This window comes from Bufo bufo, chromosome 2, assembly GCF_905171765.1.
Source record: "Bufo bufo chromosome 2, aBufBuf1.1, whole genome shotgun sequence".
In the NCBI taxonomy this organism is placed as follows: domain Eukaryota; kingdom Metazoa; phylum Chordata; class Amphibia; order Anura; family Bufonidae; genus Bufo; species Bufo bufo.
In genome coordinates, this window is record NC_053390.1 from 643,120,493 (window position 1) to 643,141,248 (window position 20,756).

Genomic DNA, 20,756 nt, shown 5'->3' on the forward strand with positions numbered 1-20,756 from the left:
TGAATTGAACTTCCAACTCTCCCTTAGGTCACGTATTAGTAAACGTAAACTCTGGTCACGCAGTTAAATAGGGTGGTAATACACTTGGTTACTATGCCCCCCGAAATTCGGAAATCGAAAATCCAAAAGGCGGTCTCGGGACCAGTCCCCAAGCACGTTTAGATAAATTTCGGCGGTCACCAACGCCTAAAACTAGGGGGCTGGAAACAAGACAGCTGCGCCAATGTTGGCCTCCCCGGACCCTAAAGAGGTTAAAAGGGAGGGACTGGAGGGTGTTAATAATAAATTAGCTGAAATTTTGGGAGCAGTGAACAAGACCAATAGCATGGTATCGCAATTAACAATTACAATGGCGGCCTTACAGGGGGACATCACCATAATTAGGGATGAAATCACAAAACTAAGAGCAAAAATGAAAGATTTGGAGCTGGAGTTGGGTTCAATAAAAAAATCGCCTGGTCAGGGTGGAGCAAGATTGTTTTGGGTTAAAAAACAAACTGATTGAGCTGGAAGATAGATCCCGGAGGAATAACATAAGATTGTTGGGGTTCCCGGAGTAGGTGGAACAAGATAACCCAGCAGATTTTGTGCAAAAGTGGTTGGTGCTAACATTAGGATCGGATCATGACCTTTCCTCTTTCTGTGTAGAGCGAGCGCATAGAATCCCCTTGAGGAAGCCCCCTCCAGGCGCTCCACCCAGAGCTTTATTAGCTAGATTAGTTTGCTCTAAGGACCGGGATTGGGTACTCAGACGCAAAAGAGAGATCAATAAGACCAGCTTCGATGGGAATGATATCCAAATATACCCGGATTTTTGTCGCGAGACACAAAACAAAAGGCGTTCTTTTCTTGATGTGAAAAAAAGGTTAATCTCCGCACATATACAGTATGCAATGTTGTACCCGGCCAAACTTAGGGTTGTTTATAATGATTCCGTGCAATTCTTTTCTACCCCTATAGAGGCCGTACAATGGCTTGATTTGACCGGTGTATAGCCCCTCCCGGGACCTCTAATTTATATTCTGACCCATTCGTATTTTTTCATGTTGGCTATACGGTGGTGGTGTGAGGAGCGGGGGTGGGACTGGGAGCGGGGTTAGGCGATAGTGGAAGAGGTTGATGGGGATAATATTCTCTGTGAGCCAAAAGGTGGGTTTAGGTAATGGCATTGGGTGGGAGGTGGGTATTGGGGAGGGGGTATTGGCTGTTGAGGGGTTAGCTGCTGTCGCTGGGCCTAGGGGATCTCTTTCTCCCCCCCTGCCGTTCTCGAGAAGGTTTTGTTTTGTGATAGTTTATAATGACGCGTAGGGTTTTGTGTTGGAATGTGCGAGGGTTGGGAGATAGAATTAAAAGGACAGTGGTGTTTGATGTTATGGCCCGGCACCTTCCGGCAATAGTGGCTTTTACTGGAGACGCATGCAACGGTTGAGAAGCTCCCCCAATTAAAGAGGCGCTGGGCGAAATTAGAATACCACTCATGCCTCTCATCATATTCGAGGGGTGTGAGTGTGTATATCCATCAGGGGGTAGATTTTCACCCGTTGGACGTTCGAGTGGATAGGGCTGGTCGTTATGTTTTCCTTTACGGTCAGTGGAACTGACAGGAGACAATTTTAGCTTTCATCTATGTCCCTCCCCCTTTTTCATCCACTGTTCTATCCCTGCTGTCTACGTTTATTTGTAGTAAACCCCCGTGCCCGATGATGTTGGTAGGTGATTTTAATTCAGTTTTGGATCCGGCGCTGGATAGGATATCTCTCTCCTCTGAGCAGAGGCAGACTCTGTCTCTGTTGGGCACCATCACTCAGAAGTTAGCCTGGGTTGATGTCTGGTGCTATTTGTATGGGAAAAAAAAGAGCGTATTCATGCTTTAGCCAGTCGTACAGGTCAATTTCTAGAATCGACTTAGCCTTCGCTAATGCGGCTATGTCCGAACAAGTTGTGAAGATGAAATATGAACTGCACGGAATCTCTGACCATTCTCCGGTTCTGCTTCTGCTCAGGGGGGCGGGGTTAAATGCGCGTCCCAATAGAGCCTTTAGACTGAATCCTTATTGGCTGAAGGTTATTGGAGAGCGGGATTTGATCAATGAGGAGATCTTGGAATTTTGGCATCGTAATGAGGGCTCCACCCATACTCATTTTGTATGGGACGCTTTGAAGGCCTATATTAGGGGCCTCTATTGTAGTAAAATTAAAAAACAATGATCGGAATTCCATAAACAGGAAAACGCAATGAGGGAGACAGTTAGGAGGTTGCAGGGAGCGCTGACTAAATACGGCACGGATGCACTTCGCACACAACTAAAAGAAGCTAATTTACAATACAGATCTTTTGTGGTAAGCAAGGCCCAACATAAACTCTTTTTTCAAGGACAAAGACGTTTTAGGGAGGAGGGGAAAACAGGTAAACTGTTAGCCGCATTGGTTGCTAACCAAAGGGGTGCGACCAAAATTAGGTATATTAGAAATACCCAGGGCCAGATAGTGAAGGACCCGGATCTGGTTAGACAGAAATTTGTCAATTATTACTCTACTATATATAGACTCGAAACGGCATGTAGCTCTTCTAACATCGATGACTATTTGGACCAACTAGAAATGCCCTTCCTTTCCCCTCAGGAAACTGGAATGCTTGATCACCCTCTACAACAGGCAGAATTGGAAGATGCTCTTCGGTCGTTTAAACATAACTCATCACCTGGTGCCGACGGTTTTCCATTCGAACTATATAGATATCACGCTAAAGCACTTCTCCCTATTTTGTTGCAGGTGTTAACCAAATCCCACAGATATGGCTCTCTCCCCCCATCTTTTAGGGAGGCAATCATTATCTTAATTTAAAAAAAAGATAAGGACGATTGTGAGGTTGGGTCTTATAGGCCCATATCACTCCTTAATACTGACTGTAAGATTTTCGCAAAGTCTCTAGCAAATCGTTTGAAACGGGTAATTGCAGCCCTCGTTCATCCTAATCAAACAGGATTTATACCCGGGAGACAGATTCAGGAGAATCTGTATGGGACGTATTTGAACCTATCGGTAGGGGGGGGGGGGGGCCCGGACCCCTTTATCCTGTCTCTGCACGCTGCTAAAGCATTCGACAGTTAGAGTGGCTCTTCCTGTGGCGGACCATGGCACACCTTCGACTGGGGTCTACCTTTATTGCAATGACCCAATTGTTATATACCCACCCAATCGCCAGAGTTAATATTAACGGGGTTAATTCCTCCATTCTTGAGATTCAAGGCGGCATGAGACAGCGATGCCCCCTCTCTCCCTTATTATTTGCGCTATTTATGGAGACGTTGGCTTGCAGGATCCGCGTGGATGGTCAGATTCGGGGGTTCGGGGTAGCGGGAGAGAGTAATAATATCAGGCTCTATGCAGATGACGTTATCCTTTTTTTGGACCAGGGCTGGAAAGCTGTCCCCTACGTTATGCAGGTGATAGAGGAGTTTAGTGAACTGTCCGGTTATTTAATCAACTGGGCTGTCTTCACTCCTCCCGCTAAATCGAAAGGCCCCCGAGGGAGGCTCCCGGGTTCCGATCTTGTCTAGGGACGACTCCCTGGAATATCTGGGGACAAGGATAGGTCTTCCCATCGGTAGATTATATAAGTTAAATCTTTCCCCGGTAATAGATAAAGTAAAGGGGAAAATTAGAGCCTGCCAAAAATTAGCAATATCCCAAACTGATCGTCTGGCATTAATAAAAATGATCATATTACCGTTGGTTCTGTATCCGATATGTGCGTCCCCCATCTGGATAGAAGACGCCTTTTTTAATGGATTGGAAGTTCTAATAAATGACTTAATTTGGGGGAGGAAGAGGGTCCGCATAAAGCAGAGGTATCTGTGGCTGGCCGAGTCAGATGGGGGATTATCACTCTCTTTTTTTCAAGGGTATTTTTTCTCTGCGCAGGTACAAAGATGCTGTAATGCAAGTGAGAGTGCACTGGGGCAGTACTTAAATAGGGTATCAGGTAGGCCACTGGACAATATTTTTATGCATTTAGAAACCGCACATTTTCTTACTTTGGATACTAGATGTTTAATTGCGAGAACACTACAGAGGGTGTGGGACACATTGAAAACGACTTTGCAGGTGCGACACGTTTTTCATTTTACCCCACTGTGGGAGAATCGGAATTTAGGGGAATTTTTGAAAATAACTGATTACACCTATTGGAGTTCTAAAGGTATCACTAGAGTGGCTCATCTGTTTGTGGCAGATCGTTTCAAAGCTTTAGGGGATTTTAATCTCACAAACACCTTTTTAGATCAATTTATGTATGCACGTCTAAAACATGCCTATGATGCTACACTAAATAAAACATATATGATTACTGAACAACAATTCTTTTTTGATTATGTTTTTTTTCACGCAGGGAAAAGGATTAAAATGGCACAGATTTACTCGAAAATGCGAGATTCATTGTCCACGGTGTATCCCCCTAAAAGTACACTTAAATGGGAACAGGAATTAAAAACCTCCCCTCTCCCCTGGCCACAGATTTTCAAAAACATAAAAAAGGTATCATTGGCAGCCAGCTATAGATTGATTCAATTCAAGATTGTACATAGGCTATACTATACACCACAAATGCAGGCTAAGTTTCTCAAAAATCACGGACGCGACTTTCCCTGTCGAAAGTGTGACAGACTCAATGTTGGATACATCCATCTTCTATGGGAATGCAGCGTGATAAAGAGCTTTTGGGAGCAGGTATTTGCAGCAATGCAGGCGGATTCTCCCCAAGCTTGCTCACCAGATATGATCTCGGTAATTTTGGGCTATCATACACCTGACAATCCCAATCCCTTTGATCATCGATTAGATTGGTTGAAGGGCTGTTTAATCGCAAAGGTTCTGATGGTTAAGAGATGGGGTTCCCCCATTTCCCCGGTATTTGAGGAGTGGCGTCGGATCATGTCCCAGATAAAGCTGTATGAGGAGGTTGAGAGGCGAAGTAGGTGAGGTACGGGCGATCGTGCTGCTATGCAGAAGTGAGGTGTATTGACCAGCTTAGTTTGTGGGTTGGAGTAGACGGACGGGTATGGGGGGGTGGTATGGGGTCCGGGCCACCAGCGACAGCAGCTAAGGGTAAGAGGGGGGAATAGCGGGGTTTAAAGGTATTATACTTGTGTATACAGTGTTGGATTTAACGCTTACATCTATGCTAATGTGGAAATTATAGTAACATTTATGGTATAAGTATATAAGCTATGTTTACTCTTTTGTGTTTTTGGCTTATCTTCACTTTTTCAGCGCTGTTCATCTTTTGTAACTATTATTGGGGGGGAAAAAAATTATTAAATAAAAAAAAAGAAAGGGGAGAATTCATCATGAGGGTAATATATGAAGTTAGTTTTGCTTGTGTCTGCATTGGCGTGCTTTGTGCCAAATTCACCAAAGGTCTCACATTGTTTATTCATTTTTGCATATCTTTAAACATAATACTTTTGCTACTCCAGGTGTTTTATGCCTACTGGAGTGAGTATGTGACTTTTTTCAACTTTTGCAGTGATAAAAAAAAGCCCTACATGTTACTGTTTGAAGCCAGAATTAGGGTATTGCTACACAGTGACTTTAAGTTGCAGAAAAGTCATGCAATACAAAAATATGTGCAACTTGCTGTTGAGTGGCTAGTTTATAACTGTGTTTTGGCTGTGAAAACACAGCAAAGTCACAGGTAAGTAGCGTGTCACACAGGACTTCCAGTAAAGTCAATAAATGAGAGTCACACACGACATACGATCTACCAAACAAAATCCAGCATGTCTGCACTTTTTGCGACTGACGCGTTCCAGTCACAGTATGTTGCATTGCAGCAGCATTAACAGCCATTACATGAAAAGTTGCGGGTGTGACACATGTCACAGTGTAGCCAAACCCTTAAAGGTTCACTTTCTGGTTACTGCTGACCAATGTGTTGGTAAGATGATTATATCGCACTTACTAATATAGTCTTTGTTGAAATTCTGTGCCATTTTCTATATTTCATAAGATATGCCCCCTAGTTGCCAAGTCTTTTGTGCTGTCCACACAGAGGTCCTTGTCCATAAAATGGCTGCTGATGGAGTTCATGTGACCAGGCAGATCACCTCCATGTGATGTCTCCTCCATTCATATCCACTGCATCTGCCAAATGCACTTGTTCTGTTGGGAGTTTAGAGCAGGTACAGTGTGTTTGACTGGAGGAGGCTGAGTGATGTGTCTGGTCACATGACCCTCCATCAGAGGTCATCTATGTGGACAGCACAAAAGACTTGGCAAACAAGGGAGAATACCTTATGAAATATAGAAAATGGCACATAATTTCAACAAAGACTATATTAGTAAGTGCCATACAGTCATCTTGCAAACACATTGGTCAACAGTAGCCAGAAAGTGGTCAACACCTTTTATGGAGTGCAAAGCTTGATAAATTTCCCCCAGGAAGTAAATGGTATAAAATAAAGAGGACAGAATAGCGATTATACCCACCTCACTGATCTCCCACCACTGTTTTAGTGGTGCCAGGGTCCCCGCTGAGCTAAACTTCTTGCTTAGGAAATGGCGATGAATGCTGTTTAACCAATTATTGGCTGCAGCAAAGACCCATCTCAGTGTGATTGGCTGAGCAGCAATCCAATTCCTGTCGTGTCGAAATAGAAACAAGAAGTGGAGTGCAAGGGGACCCGGCCACTGTCAGAATGACATTGGTGAGGTAAGGAGATTTATGAGGTAAGTTTAAAGGGGATGTCCGGGTTCAGAGCTGAACCCCGACATACCCTTATTTTCATGCAGGCAGCCCCCCTGAGGCTAGCATTGGAGCATCTCATGCTCCGATGCGCTCCCTTCCCCTGCGCTAAATCGCGCAGGGCACAGGCTCTTTTTTTTTATCATACCACACTGCCGGGCGGAAGCTTCCGCCCGGCAGTGTGTTCGGTGATGTCACCGGCTCTAATGGGTGGGCTTTAGCGCTGTCCTAGCTGTTTTACTGGCTAGGGCAGCGCTAAATGCCGCCCATCAGTGCCGGTGACGTCACCGGGCTGCCTGGCAGCCCCATGGAGAGCCCGGTACGTCACCGGATCTAAAAAAAATGCCTTTTCCCTGCGCGATTTAGTGCAAGGCACTCCGATGCTCAAGTCAGGGGGGCTGCCAGGGTGAAAATGGGGATATGTCCGGGTTCAGCTCTGAACCCGGACAACCCCTCGAAGTGCTTTTATTTTCTGATTGTGCTTGGATAACCCTTTAAGTAATTTCATGCCCAGAATATAATTTTGATGTTTCAACGTGTAATATACAGGAACGCGTTAACATTTACCATAATAACGTCTGGTGGGCTACATGTGTCATAATGGCAAATAAATGGGCCGCTAAACTTATTGGAGAAGAATTTTGCTTCTTTAATGGTAGTTGGAATAATCACTTGTGTTAAACATCTGTCTTTCATTCCTTTCAGGTTTACTGCAAACAACTGCAGATGAATTCTGCTTCTACCATGGAATGAGGGACAGTGGCCTGTGTTTTCCAGACTTTCCAAGAAAACAAGTTAGAGGACCAGCATCAAACTACTTGGACCAAATGGAGGAGTATGACAAAGTGGAAGAGATCAGCAGGTTCTTATCGATAACATTTCTTTTATCCTAGAAACACTGACAGCTTTTGTGGTTTTGACAGTAAATTAACTTAGTCTGGCCTGATTGTCCACAGCTGTGCCCTCCAGATGTTTTGCTCATCTGCTGTTTATGTGATTGCCTGGGAACAAATGCCTTTTTAATATTTTGGATGCTCGTCATGCTTTTCCAGTTGTTAGTAGAGTATTTCCGACCCACAGCGCTCCCCTACTAGTATGTTAATAGATTTGCTTTTGTAATTACCGTATTTTCTGGACTATAAGACGCATCCGACTATAAGACGCACCCCAGGTTTACACAACAAAAATGTAAAAAAAATATACAGTACAGACCAAAAGTTTGGACACACCTTCTCATTCAAAGAGTTTTCTTTATTTTCATGACTATGAAGGCATCAAAACTATGAATTAACACATGTGGCCACCTTTTGCTTTGATTACTGCTTTGCACACTCTTGGCATTCTCTTGATGAGCTTCAAGAGGTAGTCCCCTGAAATAGTCTTCCAACAGTCTTGAAGGAGTTCCCAGAGATGCTTAGCACTTGTTGGCCCTTTTGCCTTCACTCTGAGGCCCAGCTCACCCCAAACCATTTCGATTGGGTTCAGGTTCGGTGACTGTGGAGGCCAGGTCATCTGGCGCAGCACCCCATCACTCTCCTTCATGGTCAAATAGCCCTTACTTTCAAAGTTTTCCCAATTTTTCGGCTGACTGACTGACCTTCATTTCTTAAAGTAATGATGGCTACTCGTTTTTCTTTACTTAGCTGCTTATTTCTTGCCATAATACAAATTCTAACAGTCTATTCAGTAGGACTATCAGCTGTGTATCCACCTGACTTCTCCTCAACGCAACTGATGGTCCCAACCCCATTTATAAGGCAAGAAATCCCACTTATTAAACCTGACAGGGCACACCTGTGAAGTGAAAACCATTTCAGGGTACTACCTCTTGAAGGTCATCAAGAGAATGCCAAGAGTGTGCAAAGCAGTAATCAAAGCAAAAGGTGTCTACTTTGAAGAACCTAGAATATGACATATTTTCAGTTGTTTCACATTTGTTTGTTATGTATATAATTCCACATGTGTTAATTCATAGTTTTGATGCCTTCAGTGTGAATCTACAATTTGAATGAGAAAGTGTGTCCAAACTTTTGGTCTGTACTGTATATAATTTTCCTGCTACATGTAAACACAAATTCTGCTAAATGCACACACACGGGTATGCTAAATGCACCAACAAATCCAGTTTTGCTATGTGCACACAACAAAAATAGGTCTGCTACATGCACACAACACAGCTTTGCTTTGCTACATGTGCAACGGGCGCCTCCCCCTGGGGCCCTCTATGTATAATGCGTCCCAGGTGTAGGAATGCCGAGTGGTATAGTGCGGCCTAAAATGTCCCTTTATGTGTGTCATGGTGCTGGACCCCAGGCTTTGGCTACGATGCAATAAATAGGGGGAATAATTGAGGGATTTAAAAGAAAGATTGAGTCCAGACCTTGTATGTATAAATAAATAAACTGGCAGGTTTCTTCAATAACTCTGCTTGCTTTCTCTCTCTCTGCTGTACTGACAGGCTTGCTTAATACTCTGCTTCTTCTGTCAGCTGCACTACACTTTGTAGTCTGACTCTGTTATACCAGGGAATTTTCCTCCTGGCTCCTGAGGCTTCAAGCTGTGGCCTCCATGGCCAGCAGAGCTTAGGGTGCTCTGGCTGGCATGGGCACGTCCAGCAGAGACACCTTTCCCCAGGCAGGGTGTAAGCTAGACTAACTAGAACTGGTCTCCACCCTTCCTGCAGGAAGTGGGACTCGCCCACATCTCAACAGAGGAGGGTTAGAATGGAATGGAAGGTTCCATTCTATCTAACTGCAGTTCTGCCATATTTGCTGCCACCTGCTGGTGAACCAGGCACATTACATATAAACTGTTGCAAACATTAGAAATGCACAGTGTGGAGGACCTGGAATAAATGCATAAGGTGACATGAGGTTAGACCAATAAAGACCGTAGCAAGGTGCAGAAGTGGTAACACCACTCTGGTGTGTTACACATGTAGACAAACACAGCCGCACTACATCACACACAGCCCTGCTACATGCACTCACACACAGCTCTGCAACACACACATAGACATAGGGTACATCTTTACTACTTTTTATGCATGTCCCATCTGGCCTCACCCACCAGTGACATCATCAAAGGTCCTTGCAGTACAAAGCTTTCATCTCACTTACTGCAGCTTGGGGAGACTTTTGGCCAGAGGTTTTTCACAGTCACCTGCTGCACTGCATGTGCTGAACAATGGTTCAGCCTTCTCTACTGCCTGCACTGATTACACAGATTGGTGTATGAGTGCTGTGTCAGATCATTAACAGCTTAACGACCCAGGACGAGAATGCTCGTCCTAAATCGCCGGCACTTAGCGCTAGAGGACGAGCATTCTCGTCCTGCGGTCCTTCCTCCCCCCCGCGTGCGGTGCAGCAATCAGCGGCAGAGATCCGGCTGTTACTGACAGCCGGATCCCTGCTTCATCCACCAACATCGGTGATGATGCCGATGTCGTGGATTAACCCCTCATATGCCGCGGTCAGTGCTGATTGCGGCATATGGGAGGTTTGCGCTCCCTCACCTCATCCATCGGTCCCCGCGCTGCTGTGGCGGGGACTCGATGGTTGCCATGGCAGCCCCAAGCCATTCCAAGGCTTGGGGCCTGGCATGTACGGAGGCTTAAGAGGCCCAGCGCCCAGTCTGAGTCTCCTAGGCAACTGTTAGTGTCTTACAGTGTAAGACACTAACAGTTCCAATACAGCCCAATACAGATGTATCGTGCTTTATTGAAACAGGGATCAGACCCTGTAATGTTGAAGTCCCAGGGTCGGACAAATAATAAAGTGGAAAAAAAAAAGTTTATAAAATTAAAGTAAAAAAAAAATATGTAAAGTTTCAAGTAAAAAAAAAAAAAAAGCGTCCTTTTCCAAAAATAAAGTAAAATAAATTGTAAAAAATAGGGAAAAGACATATTAGGTATCGTCGCATCCGTATCGACCAGCTCTATAAAAATATCACATGACCTAACCCTTCAGGAGAACACCGTCAAAAAAATAAAATAAAAACTGTGCTAAAAAAAGCCATTTTACATCACTAAAAGTGCAATACCAAGCAATCAAAAAGGCGTATGCCCGACAAAATAGTACCAATCTATCCGTCACCTCATCCCGCAAAAATGAGCCCCTACCTAAGACAATCGACCAAAAAAAAAAAAAACTATGCCTCAGAATATGGAGACACTAAAACATATTTTTTTTTTGTTTTAAAAATGCTGTTATAGTGTAAAACTTAAAGGGCTTCTGTCACCCCCCCAAAAGTCATTTTTCATTTTTGGGCTAATTAAAATCCTTATAGTGCGATTATTCAATATATAGTGCTTTTACCTTTTTCTGTGGCTTAGTTTCTTTAAAAACCACACTTTTATAATATGTTAATTACCTCGCTACCAGCAAGTAGGGCGGTTACTTGCTGGTAGCCGCCGCATCCTCCTTTCAAAAAAACGCCTCCTCCTCCTGTTGATTGACAGGGCCAGCGAGCGCTCTCCTCCTCCGGCTGGCCCTGTCAGCATTTCAAAAACCGCGCCTGCGCCTTACGTGTCTTCATTCGGCGCAGGCGCTCTGAAAGAAGGACGCTCGCTTCCTCAGCACTCCCTCAGTGCGCCTGTGCCGATGACGTCACCTCTAAACCCAAAAGAGAAGACGGCATCGGCGCAGGCGCACTGAGGAAGTGAGCGTCCTTCTCTCAGAGCGCCGGCGCCGAATGAAGACACGTAAGGCGCAGGCGCAGGTGCTGCTTTTCCAAGACTGCTTACCAAGAGCTGATTTACAAGAGCATTGAGATATTCAGGAGATACTCAGGAGGTAATCTGGAGGTGGATACAATCTAAACAAGTAAGATTTGTTTGCCCTCATTACAATGGCAGACCTGGTTCTGTGCATGAATTGTTGTGCTTTTATTTCAGGTTCCACTCTTCAGAGGTTTGGATACTGTCTGATCTGTAGACAGCTCTCCATAATGCAGCAGGAAATTAACTTTTTGAAATATGAGATTTTTAAATTAACCACTAAACAAACTCAGGCTGAAAACATTGCAATGCCACTGCCACAGATGCCCCCTAGAATAGGGAGATGGGTTACTGTAGGTTCTGGTAGACTGAGAGTTGTGGATAGAAGGCATGTCCCACAGTCTGTGGCTCTCCATAATTCATTTGCAGCACTTTCAGAGTGCAAGAGCAACATGGAGGATGGCTCAAGCACAGTGGGTGAGAAACAATCATCTCCCATGCCTAAAGTATGTAAGACTGCAGCCAAAGACAAAAAGGAGAAGGTGAGGATTGATAGTAAGCAGCTGTTGGTGGGCGATTCCATCATAAGAGGTGTGAAGTTTGAGGAGAATGGTGTTGTGAGATGTCTCCCTGGTGCTACCGCTAGCAGGGATAGACGACGGATCCTTAATATTGTTAGGCAAGCAAAGCAGGAAAGGGAAGTGGATGTTATTCTCCATCTTGGGACAAATGATCTGGCTTGCAATGAGGTTTCAAAGGTGAAAGAATCTTTTCACACACTTGGAAAGGATATACGGGAGGTTGCATCAACTGTTTCATTCTCTGCAGTTTTGCCTGTGCATAACCTTCAGCATGACAGGAAGATGCGCATTAAGGAATTCAATGTATGGCTTGGTGAATGGTGTCTGAACCAAGGGTTTGGCTTTGTGTCTCATGTTAGCTCTTGTTGGAATGTAAAAGAACTGTACAAGAAAGATGGTTTGCATCTTTCTCTCAAAGGAACGAATGTCCTCTGTGAACAGATCCAGGTATTTGCTAAGAAGCATTTAAACTAGGAAAGGGGGGCAAAAGAGTGATAATCCAGCAGTCCAACTGCCCCCCGGAACAATGCCAGAAGAGGCCAGTAGCACAAAGGTTAAGGAATGACAAGCTCAGAGTCTTGTCTACAAATGCTCGCAGTCTAGGGAATAAGATCAATGAACTTGAGGCTATAATGGCATCTGAGAATATAGATGTAGTGGCTGTTACTGAGACGTGGTTCAAGGGGAGTAATGACTGGGATATATCAATACCAGGGTTCTCTCTATACAGGAAAGACAGAGAAGGCAAGAAGGGGGAGGGGTGGCCCTGTATGTGAAAGATAACATAAAATCTAATTTGATACAAGTTAGCGAGAACAATTTAGAGTCAGTTTGGGTTACCGTGCAGCTTGATAATCATAAGGTAACTCGTGTAGGTGTGATATATAGACCACCTAGCCAAGTCAAAGAATTAGATGATCTACTAGTTGAGGAAATAGCGAAAATGACATTGAAGGGGGAAGTTATCATTATGGGAGACTTCAATCTTCCAGATGTAAACTGGAAAACCAAAATAGCTAGTTCTGCCAGGAGTACAGATATTCTAAATTCCCTACTGGGATTATCTCTACAACAAGTAGTGGAGGAGCCAACCCGGAAGGAGGCCATTTTAGATTTAGTATTCACAAATGGGAATTTGGTATCTGATATTACTGTAGGGGAAAGCTTGGGATCTAGTGATCACCAGTCAGTGTGGTTTACTATAAGTACAGTGACTGAGTCACACCACACAAAAACAAAAGTTTTAGATTTTAGAAAAACAGACTTTTCTAAAATTAGATTAGTGGTATACAAGTCCCTATCAGACTGGAACAGTTTCATTGGAGTCCAGGAGAAATGGGACTACTTAAAAGTGGCACTATTGAAGGCAACAGAAAATTGCATTAGGCTTGTCAGTAAAAGCAAAAAAAGGAAGAGACCACTGTGGTACTCAGCAGAAGTGGCCAAAATCATTAAAAACAAAAAGATAGCATTTAGGAATTATAAAAAAAAAAAAAACGAGGATGACAGACAAATTTATAAGATTAGGCAGAGAGAGGCCAAACAAGTTATAAGAGCTTCCAAAGCACAGGCAGAAGAGAAATTAGCTCAGTCAGGGAAAAAAGGCGAGAAGGCATTCTTCAGATACATAAATGAAAAAAGGAAACTAAAACAAGGAATTACCAAATTAAAAACAAAAGAAGGAAGGTATATAGAAGAAGATAAAGAACTAGCTGACTGCCTCAATGAATATTTCTGTTCAGTTTTTACAAAGGAAAATGAAGGAGAAGGACCTCAGTTAGGAAAGAAGACTAATGAATCTTTTGATGCATGTGTCTTTACAGAGGAAGAGGTTCTAAGTCAGCTGTCTAAAATTAATACAAATAAGTCACAGGGGCCTGATGGGATACACCCAAAGCTATTAAAAGAGCTCAGCGTTGAACTAGCAAAACCATTAACAGATTTATTTAACCAATCGCTGGCAACAGGAGTCGTCCCAGAAGATTGGAAATTAGCAAATGTTGTGCCCATTCACAAGAAAGGTAGTAGGGAGGAATCGGGCAACTATAGGCCAGTAAGCCTGACATCAATAGTGGGGAAATTAATGGAAACCATACTTAAGGAGAGGATTGTGGAACATCTAAAATCCCATGGATTGAAAGATGAAAAACAGCATGGGTTTACTTCAGGGAGATCATGTCAAACTAATCTTATTGATTTTTTCGATTGGGTGACTAAAATAATAGATGGAGGAGGTGCAGTAGACATCGCTTATCTAGACTTTAGTAAGGCTTTTGATACTGTCCCACATAGAAAGCTTATCAATAAAGTGCAGTCTTTGGGCTTGGACTCCCATATTGTTGAATGGATTAGGCAGTGGCTGAGGGACAGGCAACAGAGGGTTGTAGTCAATGGAGTATATTCAGACCAAGGTCTTGTTACCAGTGGGGTACCTCAGGGATCTGTTCTGGGACCCATATTGTTTAATATCTTTATCAGCGAAATTGCAGAAGGCCTCGATGGTAAGGTGTGTCTTTTTGCTGATGACACAAAGATTTGTAACAGGGTTGATGTTCCTGGAGGGATACACCAAATGGAAAAGGACTTAGGAAAACCAGAGGAATGGTCAAAAATATGGCAACTAAAATTTAATGTTGATAAGTGCAAGATAATGCACCTGGGACGTAAAAACCCAAGAGCAGAATATAAAATCAGTGATACAGTCCTAACCTCAGTATCTGAGGAAAGGGATTTAGGGGTCATTATTTCAGAAGACTTAAAGGTAGGCAGACAATGTCATAGAGCAGCAGGAAATGCTAGCAGAATGCTTGGGTGTATAGGGAGAGGAATTACCAGTAGAAAGAGGGAGGTGCTCATGCCGCTCTACAGAGCACTAGTGAGACCTCATTTGGAGTATTGTGCTCAGTACTGGAGACCATATCTCCAGAAGGATATTGATACTTTGGAGAGAGTTCAGAGAAGAGCTACTAAACTGGTACATGGATTGCAGGATAAAACTTACCAGGAAAGATTAAAGGACCTTAACATGTATAGCTTGGAAGAAAGACAAGGGGATATGATAGAAACTTTTAAATACATAAAGGGAATCAACAAGGTAAAAGAGGAGAGAATATTTAAAAGAAGAAAAACGGCTACAAGAGGACATAGTTTTAAATTAGAGGGGCAAAGGTTTAAAAGTAATATCAGGAAGTATTACTTTACTGAGAGAGTAGTGGATGCATGGAATAGCCTTCCTGCAGAAGTGGTAGCTGCAAATACAGTGGAGGAGTTTAAGCATGCATGGGATAGGCATAAGGCCATCCTTCATATAAGATAGGGCCAGGGGCTATCCATAGTATTTAGTATATTGGGCAGACTGGATGGGCCGAATGGTTCTTATCTGCCGACACATTCTATGTTTCTATGTTTCTATGAAATGCTGACAGGGCCAGCCGGAGGAGGAGAGTGCTCGCTGGCCCTGTCAATCAACAGGAGGAGGGGGCGTTTTTTTGAAAGGAGGATGCGGCGGCTACCAGCAAGTAACCGCCCTACTTGCTGGTAGCGAGGTAATTAACATATGATAAAAGTACGGTTTTTAAAGAAATTAAGCCACAGAAAAAGGTAAGAGCACTATATATTGAATAATCGCACTATAAGGATTTTAATTAGCCCAAAAATAAAAAATTACTTTTGGGGGGTGACAGAAGCCCTTTAAGTAAATAAAAAAAGTATACATATTAGGTATCGCCGCGTCCGTAAGAACCTGCTCTATAAAAATATCACATGACCTAACCCCTCAGGAGAACACCGTAATTTTTTTAAAATAAAAACAGTGTAAAAAAAGCAATTTTTGTCACCTTAAATTACAAAAAGTGTAATAGCAAGCAATCAAAAAGTCATACGCACCCCAATCTAACCGTCACCTCATCCCGCAAAAATGGTACTCTACCAAAGATAATCGCCCAAAACTAAAATAACTATGGCTCTCAAACTATGGAGACACTAAAACATGATTTGTTTTGTTTAAAAAATTAAATCATTGTGTAAAACTTACATAAATGTAGACATATTAGGTATCGCCGTGTCCGTAAGAACCTGCTCTATAAAAAATATCACATGACCCTAACCCCTCAGGTGAATACCGTAAAAGAAAAAAAAAAGGTGTAAAAAAGCAATTTTTTTGTCACCTTACATCACAAAAAGTGTAATAGAAAGCAATCAAAAAGTCATATGCACCCTATAATAGAACCAATCAAACCGTCATCTCATCCCGAAAAAAATGAGCCCCTACATAAGACAGTCGCCCCAAAAAATAGACTACAGAGACACAAAAAAATTTTTTTTTTTTCAAAAATGCTTTGTTATGTAAAACTGAAACAAACAGCCAAAAAAAGTTGTCATATTTGGTTTGCGTCCATGACAACCTGCTCTATAAAAATACCACATGATCTAACCTGTCAGATGAAGGTTGTAAATAACAAAAAATAAAAATGGTGCCAAAACAGCTATTTCTTGTTACATTGCCTCACAAAAAGTGTAATATAAAGCAACCAAAAATCATATGTACCCTAAAATAGTAACAACAAAACTGCCACCTTATCCCATAGTTTCAAAAATGGGGTAACTTTTTTGGAGTTTCTACTCTAGGGGTGCATCAGGGTGGCTTCAAATGGGACATGGTGTCAAAAAACCAGTCCAACAAAATCTGCCTTCCAAAAACCGTATGGCATTCCTTTCCTTCTGTGCAATGCCGTGTGCCCGTACAGCAGTTTACGACCACATATGGGGTGTTTCTGTAAACTACAGAATCTGGGCCATAAATATTGAGTTTTGTTTGGCTGGTAACTCTTGCTTTGTAACTGGAAAAAATGGATTCAAATGGAAAATCTGCCAAAAAAGTGAAATCTTAAAATTTTATTTCTATTTTCCATTAATTCTTGTGGAACACCTTAAAGGTTAACAAAGTTTGTAAAATCAGTTTTGAATACCACGAGGGGTGTAGTTTGTAAAATGGGGTCATTTTTGGGTGGTTTCTATTATGTAAGCCTACCAAAGTGACTTCAGACCTGAACTGGTCCTGAAAAAGTGGGTTTTAGAAATTTTCTGAAAGATTTCAAGATTTGCTTCTAAACTTCTAAGCCTTCTAACGTCCCCAAAAAATAAAATGGCATTCACAACATGATCCAAACATGAGGAAGACATATAGGAATGTAAAGTAATAACTATTTTTTTTAGGTATTACTATCTATTATAAAGGTAGAGAAATTGATATTTGGAAATTTGCTAATTTTTCCAAATTTTTGGTAAATTTGGAATTTTTTTATAAATAAAAATACATTTTTGGGACTCAATTTTACCACTGTCATGAAGTACAATACGTGACGAGAAAACAATCTCAGAACGGCCTGGATAAATAAAAGTGTTTTAAAGTTATCACCACATAAAGTGACACATGTCAGATTTGCAAAAAATGGCCGGGTACTTAAGGGGTTAAGGAAGCAGTCAGGGCAGTCTGACACTACTGGACCACCCTGACTGTGGACTATCAGATGCAGGCACTTTTTATAGCAAGATTTTTTTGTTGCTAAAAAATGTGTCTTATAGTCTGGAAAATAGGAAAAGTCTCAAACTAATTTAGTCCTTTCCTTCTAAATAAGAAAATAAAAGAGGTAAGCAATGACCTCTGCCACTCCTTTCATCAGGTTTTTCTTTCATGATTATATACAGTATCTTTGTCGATGCCAAGGCATTGGTCAGATATATCATTATTACATAGGTGAACATTTGTGATTGTTGACCTTTAATCTAGAAATTTTAGCGTAGACTATGCCAGATATGGTTTTACCAAACCAAAGATCTGTTCACTCTTGCATTCTGTGTTCAGTCAGACTTTCCACCTGGATTTCCATTTTTTTTGTCTCTAGCACTATTCTTTCCATTAAAAATATCAGAACAACAATGGGAAGTCAATGGGATCTGTCAGGATTTGCCAGTATGTATTGGAAAACTGATCCGATATAAAGGGAAGTTATGGCGTTGTGCTAATGTGAACAGAGACAAACTCTACTCCTTGTTTGGCTTTATTTACTTGCCTTTAGGTATAGCCAGAAAAGTAAATGTGGCTCACGAGACAATGCTCACTTCATTGATGCCATGTGCACGGTGCTCTGAAGGAAGGAGGAGAAGTTGCTAGTGTCAGCTCTGCCATAATGAATTTCCAAGTTCAAAGTGATCCTTTGGCACTCATGGATAAAAGCCATGCTTTATTAAAGGGCATCTGTCAGCAGATTTATATACTATGAAACTAGCTGACCTGTTGTATGTGCGCTTGGCAGCGGAAGGCATCTGTGTTGGTCCCATGTTCATATGTGCCCGCACTGCTGAGAAAAATAATGTTTTAGTATATGCAAATGATCCTCTAGGAACAATGGGGGTGTTGCTATTACACCTAGAGGCTCTGCTCTCTCTGCAACTGGCGTGCCTTCGCCACTAGGGCTAGGCAGTGTAAAAGTGATCCTGCCTGCCTGGCCCTGTCAATCAAAGCGCAGAGGGTTTGGCAGATGCAGATAGGGCAGAGCAGTCTAGGTGTAACGGCAACGCCCCCGTTGCTCCTAGAGGCTCATTTGCATTTATTAAAACATCATTTCTCTCGGCAATACATTCACATACGAACATGGGACCAACACAGATGCCTTCAGCTGCCAAGTGAACACATATCAGGTCAGCCAGTTTCATAGGTCAAACCTGAATAGAAAAATTGTGCAAAAAAGACGCTTATGCACTTACGGTTAATCCAGTCATCCAATGCGTGTCTTTTTTTATTCAAGTTTAATGAAGGGTTTTTTTTTGATGCTGAAGAATCACTTTGAAATTTGAATTGACTTTAATAATACAGGGGCTTTAAAACTGAATAAAATAACTTTCAACAAGATTTCAATAATCAAATGTTTTCATTCAGTGGGAGCAAACAGAGATCTTTAAAATGGTGAAAAATGATAACCCAAAGTAGATTACAAAGTTGCAAAAGTTTTTATTTCATAGTGATTACATAAGCAGTATACAGATAACGCTGAAAGACTCTACAGTAATTTGTACATATTCTGGATGATATTTCTTGGTGGGGAAACATTATGAGACTATGTCAATGATAACAGTGTCTATTTCTTGTAGAAAGCACAAGCACAATTGCTACTGCATTCAAGAGGTTATGAGAGGCATGAGGCAGCCGGTTGGAGCAATGCATAGTGGAGATGGATCACACCGACTCTTTATCCTTGAAAAGGAAGGTTATGTGAAGATTTTTACCCCGGAAGGAGATTTAGTAAAGGAGCCTTTCCTGGACATACATAAACTGGTTCAAAGTGGAATTAAGGTCAGACATGATTTCAGTGCTTTAATATTTGTTTGAGCTTAAAGGGGTTTTCCTGGCTCGTTATATTGATTCTCAGTATAGGTAATTAATATCCAGCTGGTAAGGGTCTGACACCCCGAACCTCTTCGTCAGATGTTCCTTGAAGCTCGAGAACTCGGGAACTAGCTCTTGAAAGCAGCTGGAGGCACAGCTCTGTTCAAAGTGTAGTGGTTACTGCAGCTTAGCTCCCATACTCCTCAATGGAAGATGGGCTGCAGTAACCAGGCATGGCCACTACACTTTGAACGGCGCTGTGCTTCCTGCTGCTTTCAAAAGCTAGTTCCGATGCTGGAGGCTGCAGGGATCAGTTCTTCTGAGAATAAGCAATCAATATCAAGAGCCTGGAAAACCTCTTTGAGGTTTGCATATTTTTTTTGCAGTGACGCACAGAGTACCTAACAGTTTCCATCTCTCACCTATTATTGTATGTTTGTCTAAATTATTTCTCAATGATTTCTCTATCTTTGGGCCTCAAGTGCATGAAGAGCTGTTTGAAAGAGGCAGCAGAGAGATACACCCAGTGATTTAAGGGTGCTACAATTTTTTCTCTGGCCGTCAGAAAAACGTATACACCTCTTTATGAAATGAGAGGCATATATAGGAAAAGTAGAACCCCATTAACATCAATATAGGTGCCATATTATGCTATAATACAGCGATCTGCATGACACATTTAATAGCACAGCTATCCTGATTCTCTTCCAACCAAATCTTAACGCCTCCCGAACATACACTGTACATGCATGGTGGATGTCAGGTCTTTAAAGAAGGCATCCGCTCAGAGTACCATCTCGCAATCACAGCATCTGAGCGGTCCTTTACCAGGAGCTGGATGCTCTTGGTGACCAAATGCTCCCTTGCATCGAGATTGCAGGAGTTGTTCAGTTGCTATGGCAGTTAGGAATCTTCTGAAGGCTACCAGGCCTGCCTGCCATAAATAAATCCCTACTAAGCCATGCTGCTGGCAGGGCTTAAAGGGGTTGTATTATTACAAAAACGTATGCCTTATCCACTGGATAAGGGTCCGTTTACACATCCGTGGTGTATTGCGGATCCGCAAATTGCGGATCCGCAGTACACCCGGCCGGCACCCACCATAGAACTGCCTATTCTTGTCCGCAATTGCGGATCCGCAATACACCACCTCTTTTGTTGTTTTACTGGCCACACATCCCATAAATGTAGAATGATGAAAATGATGAATGATGAATCAAATTATAAGATGCATTTGCAGGGAACTATTGTTGCTAAAGACAATGTTACAATTTATTAAGTTTCACGGACAGGTTTTTTTTGTTATATATATATTTTTTTTTTACTACA

General features: G+C 42.3%; 1 protein-coding gene across 2 annotated transcripts in view; it reads left to right on the forward strand.

Moving 5' to 3' along the window:
* The window catches only part of LOC120990009 (hedgehog interacting protein), a 121,381-nt gene that overhangs the window by 21,194 nt on the left and 79,431 nt on the right, over window positions 1–20,756 (forward strand). For both annotated transcript variants that reach the window (XM_040418506.1, XM_040418507.1), the window contains exons 3-4: window positions 7,451–7,607; window positions 19,193–19,394. In XM_040418506.1, coding sequence (XP_040274440.1) covers window positions 7,451–7,607; window positions 19,193–19,394 — 359 coding nt within the window. The remainder of the gene's footprint in view (window positions 1–7,450; window positions 7,608–19,192; window positions 19,395–20,756) is intronic.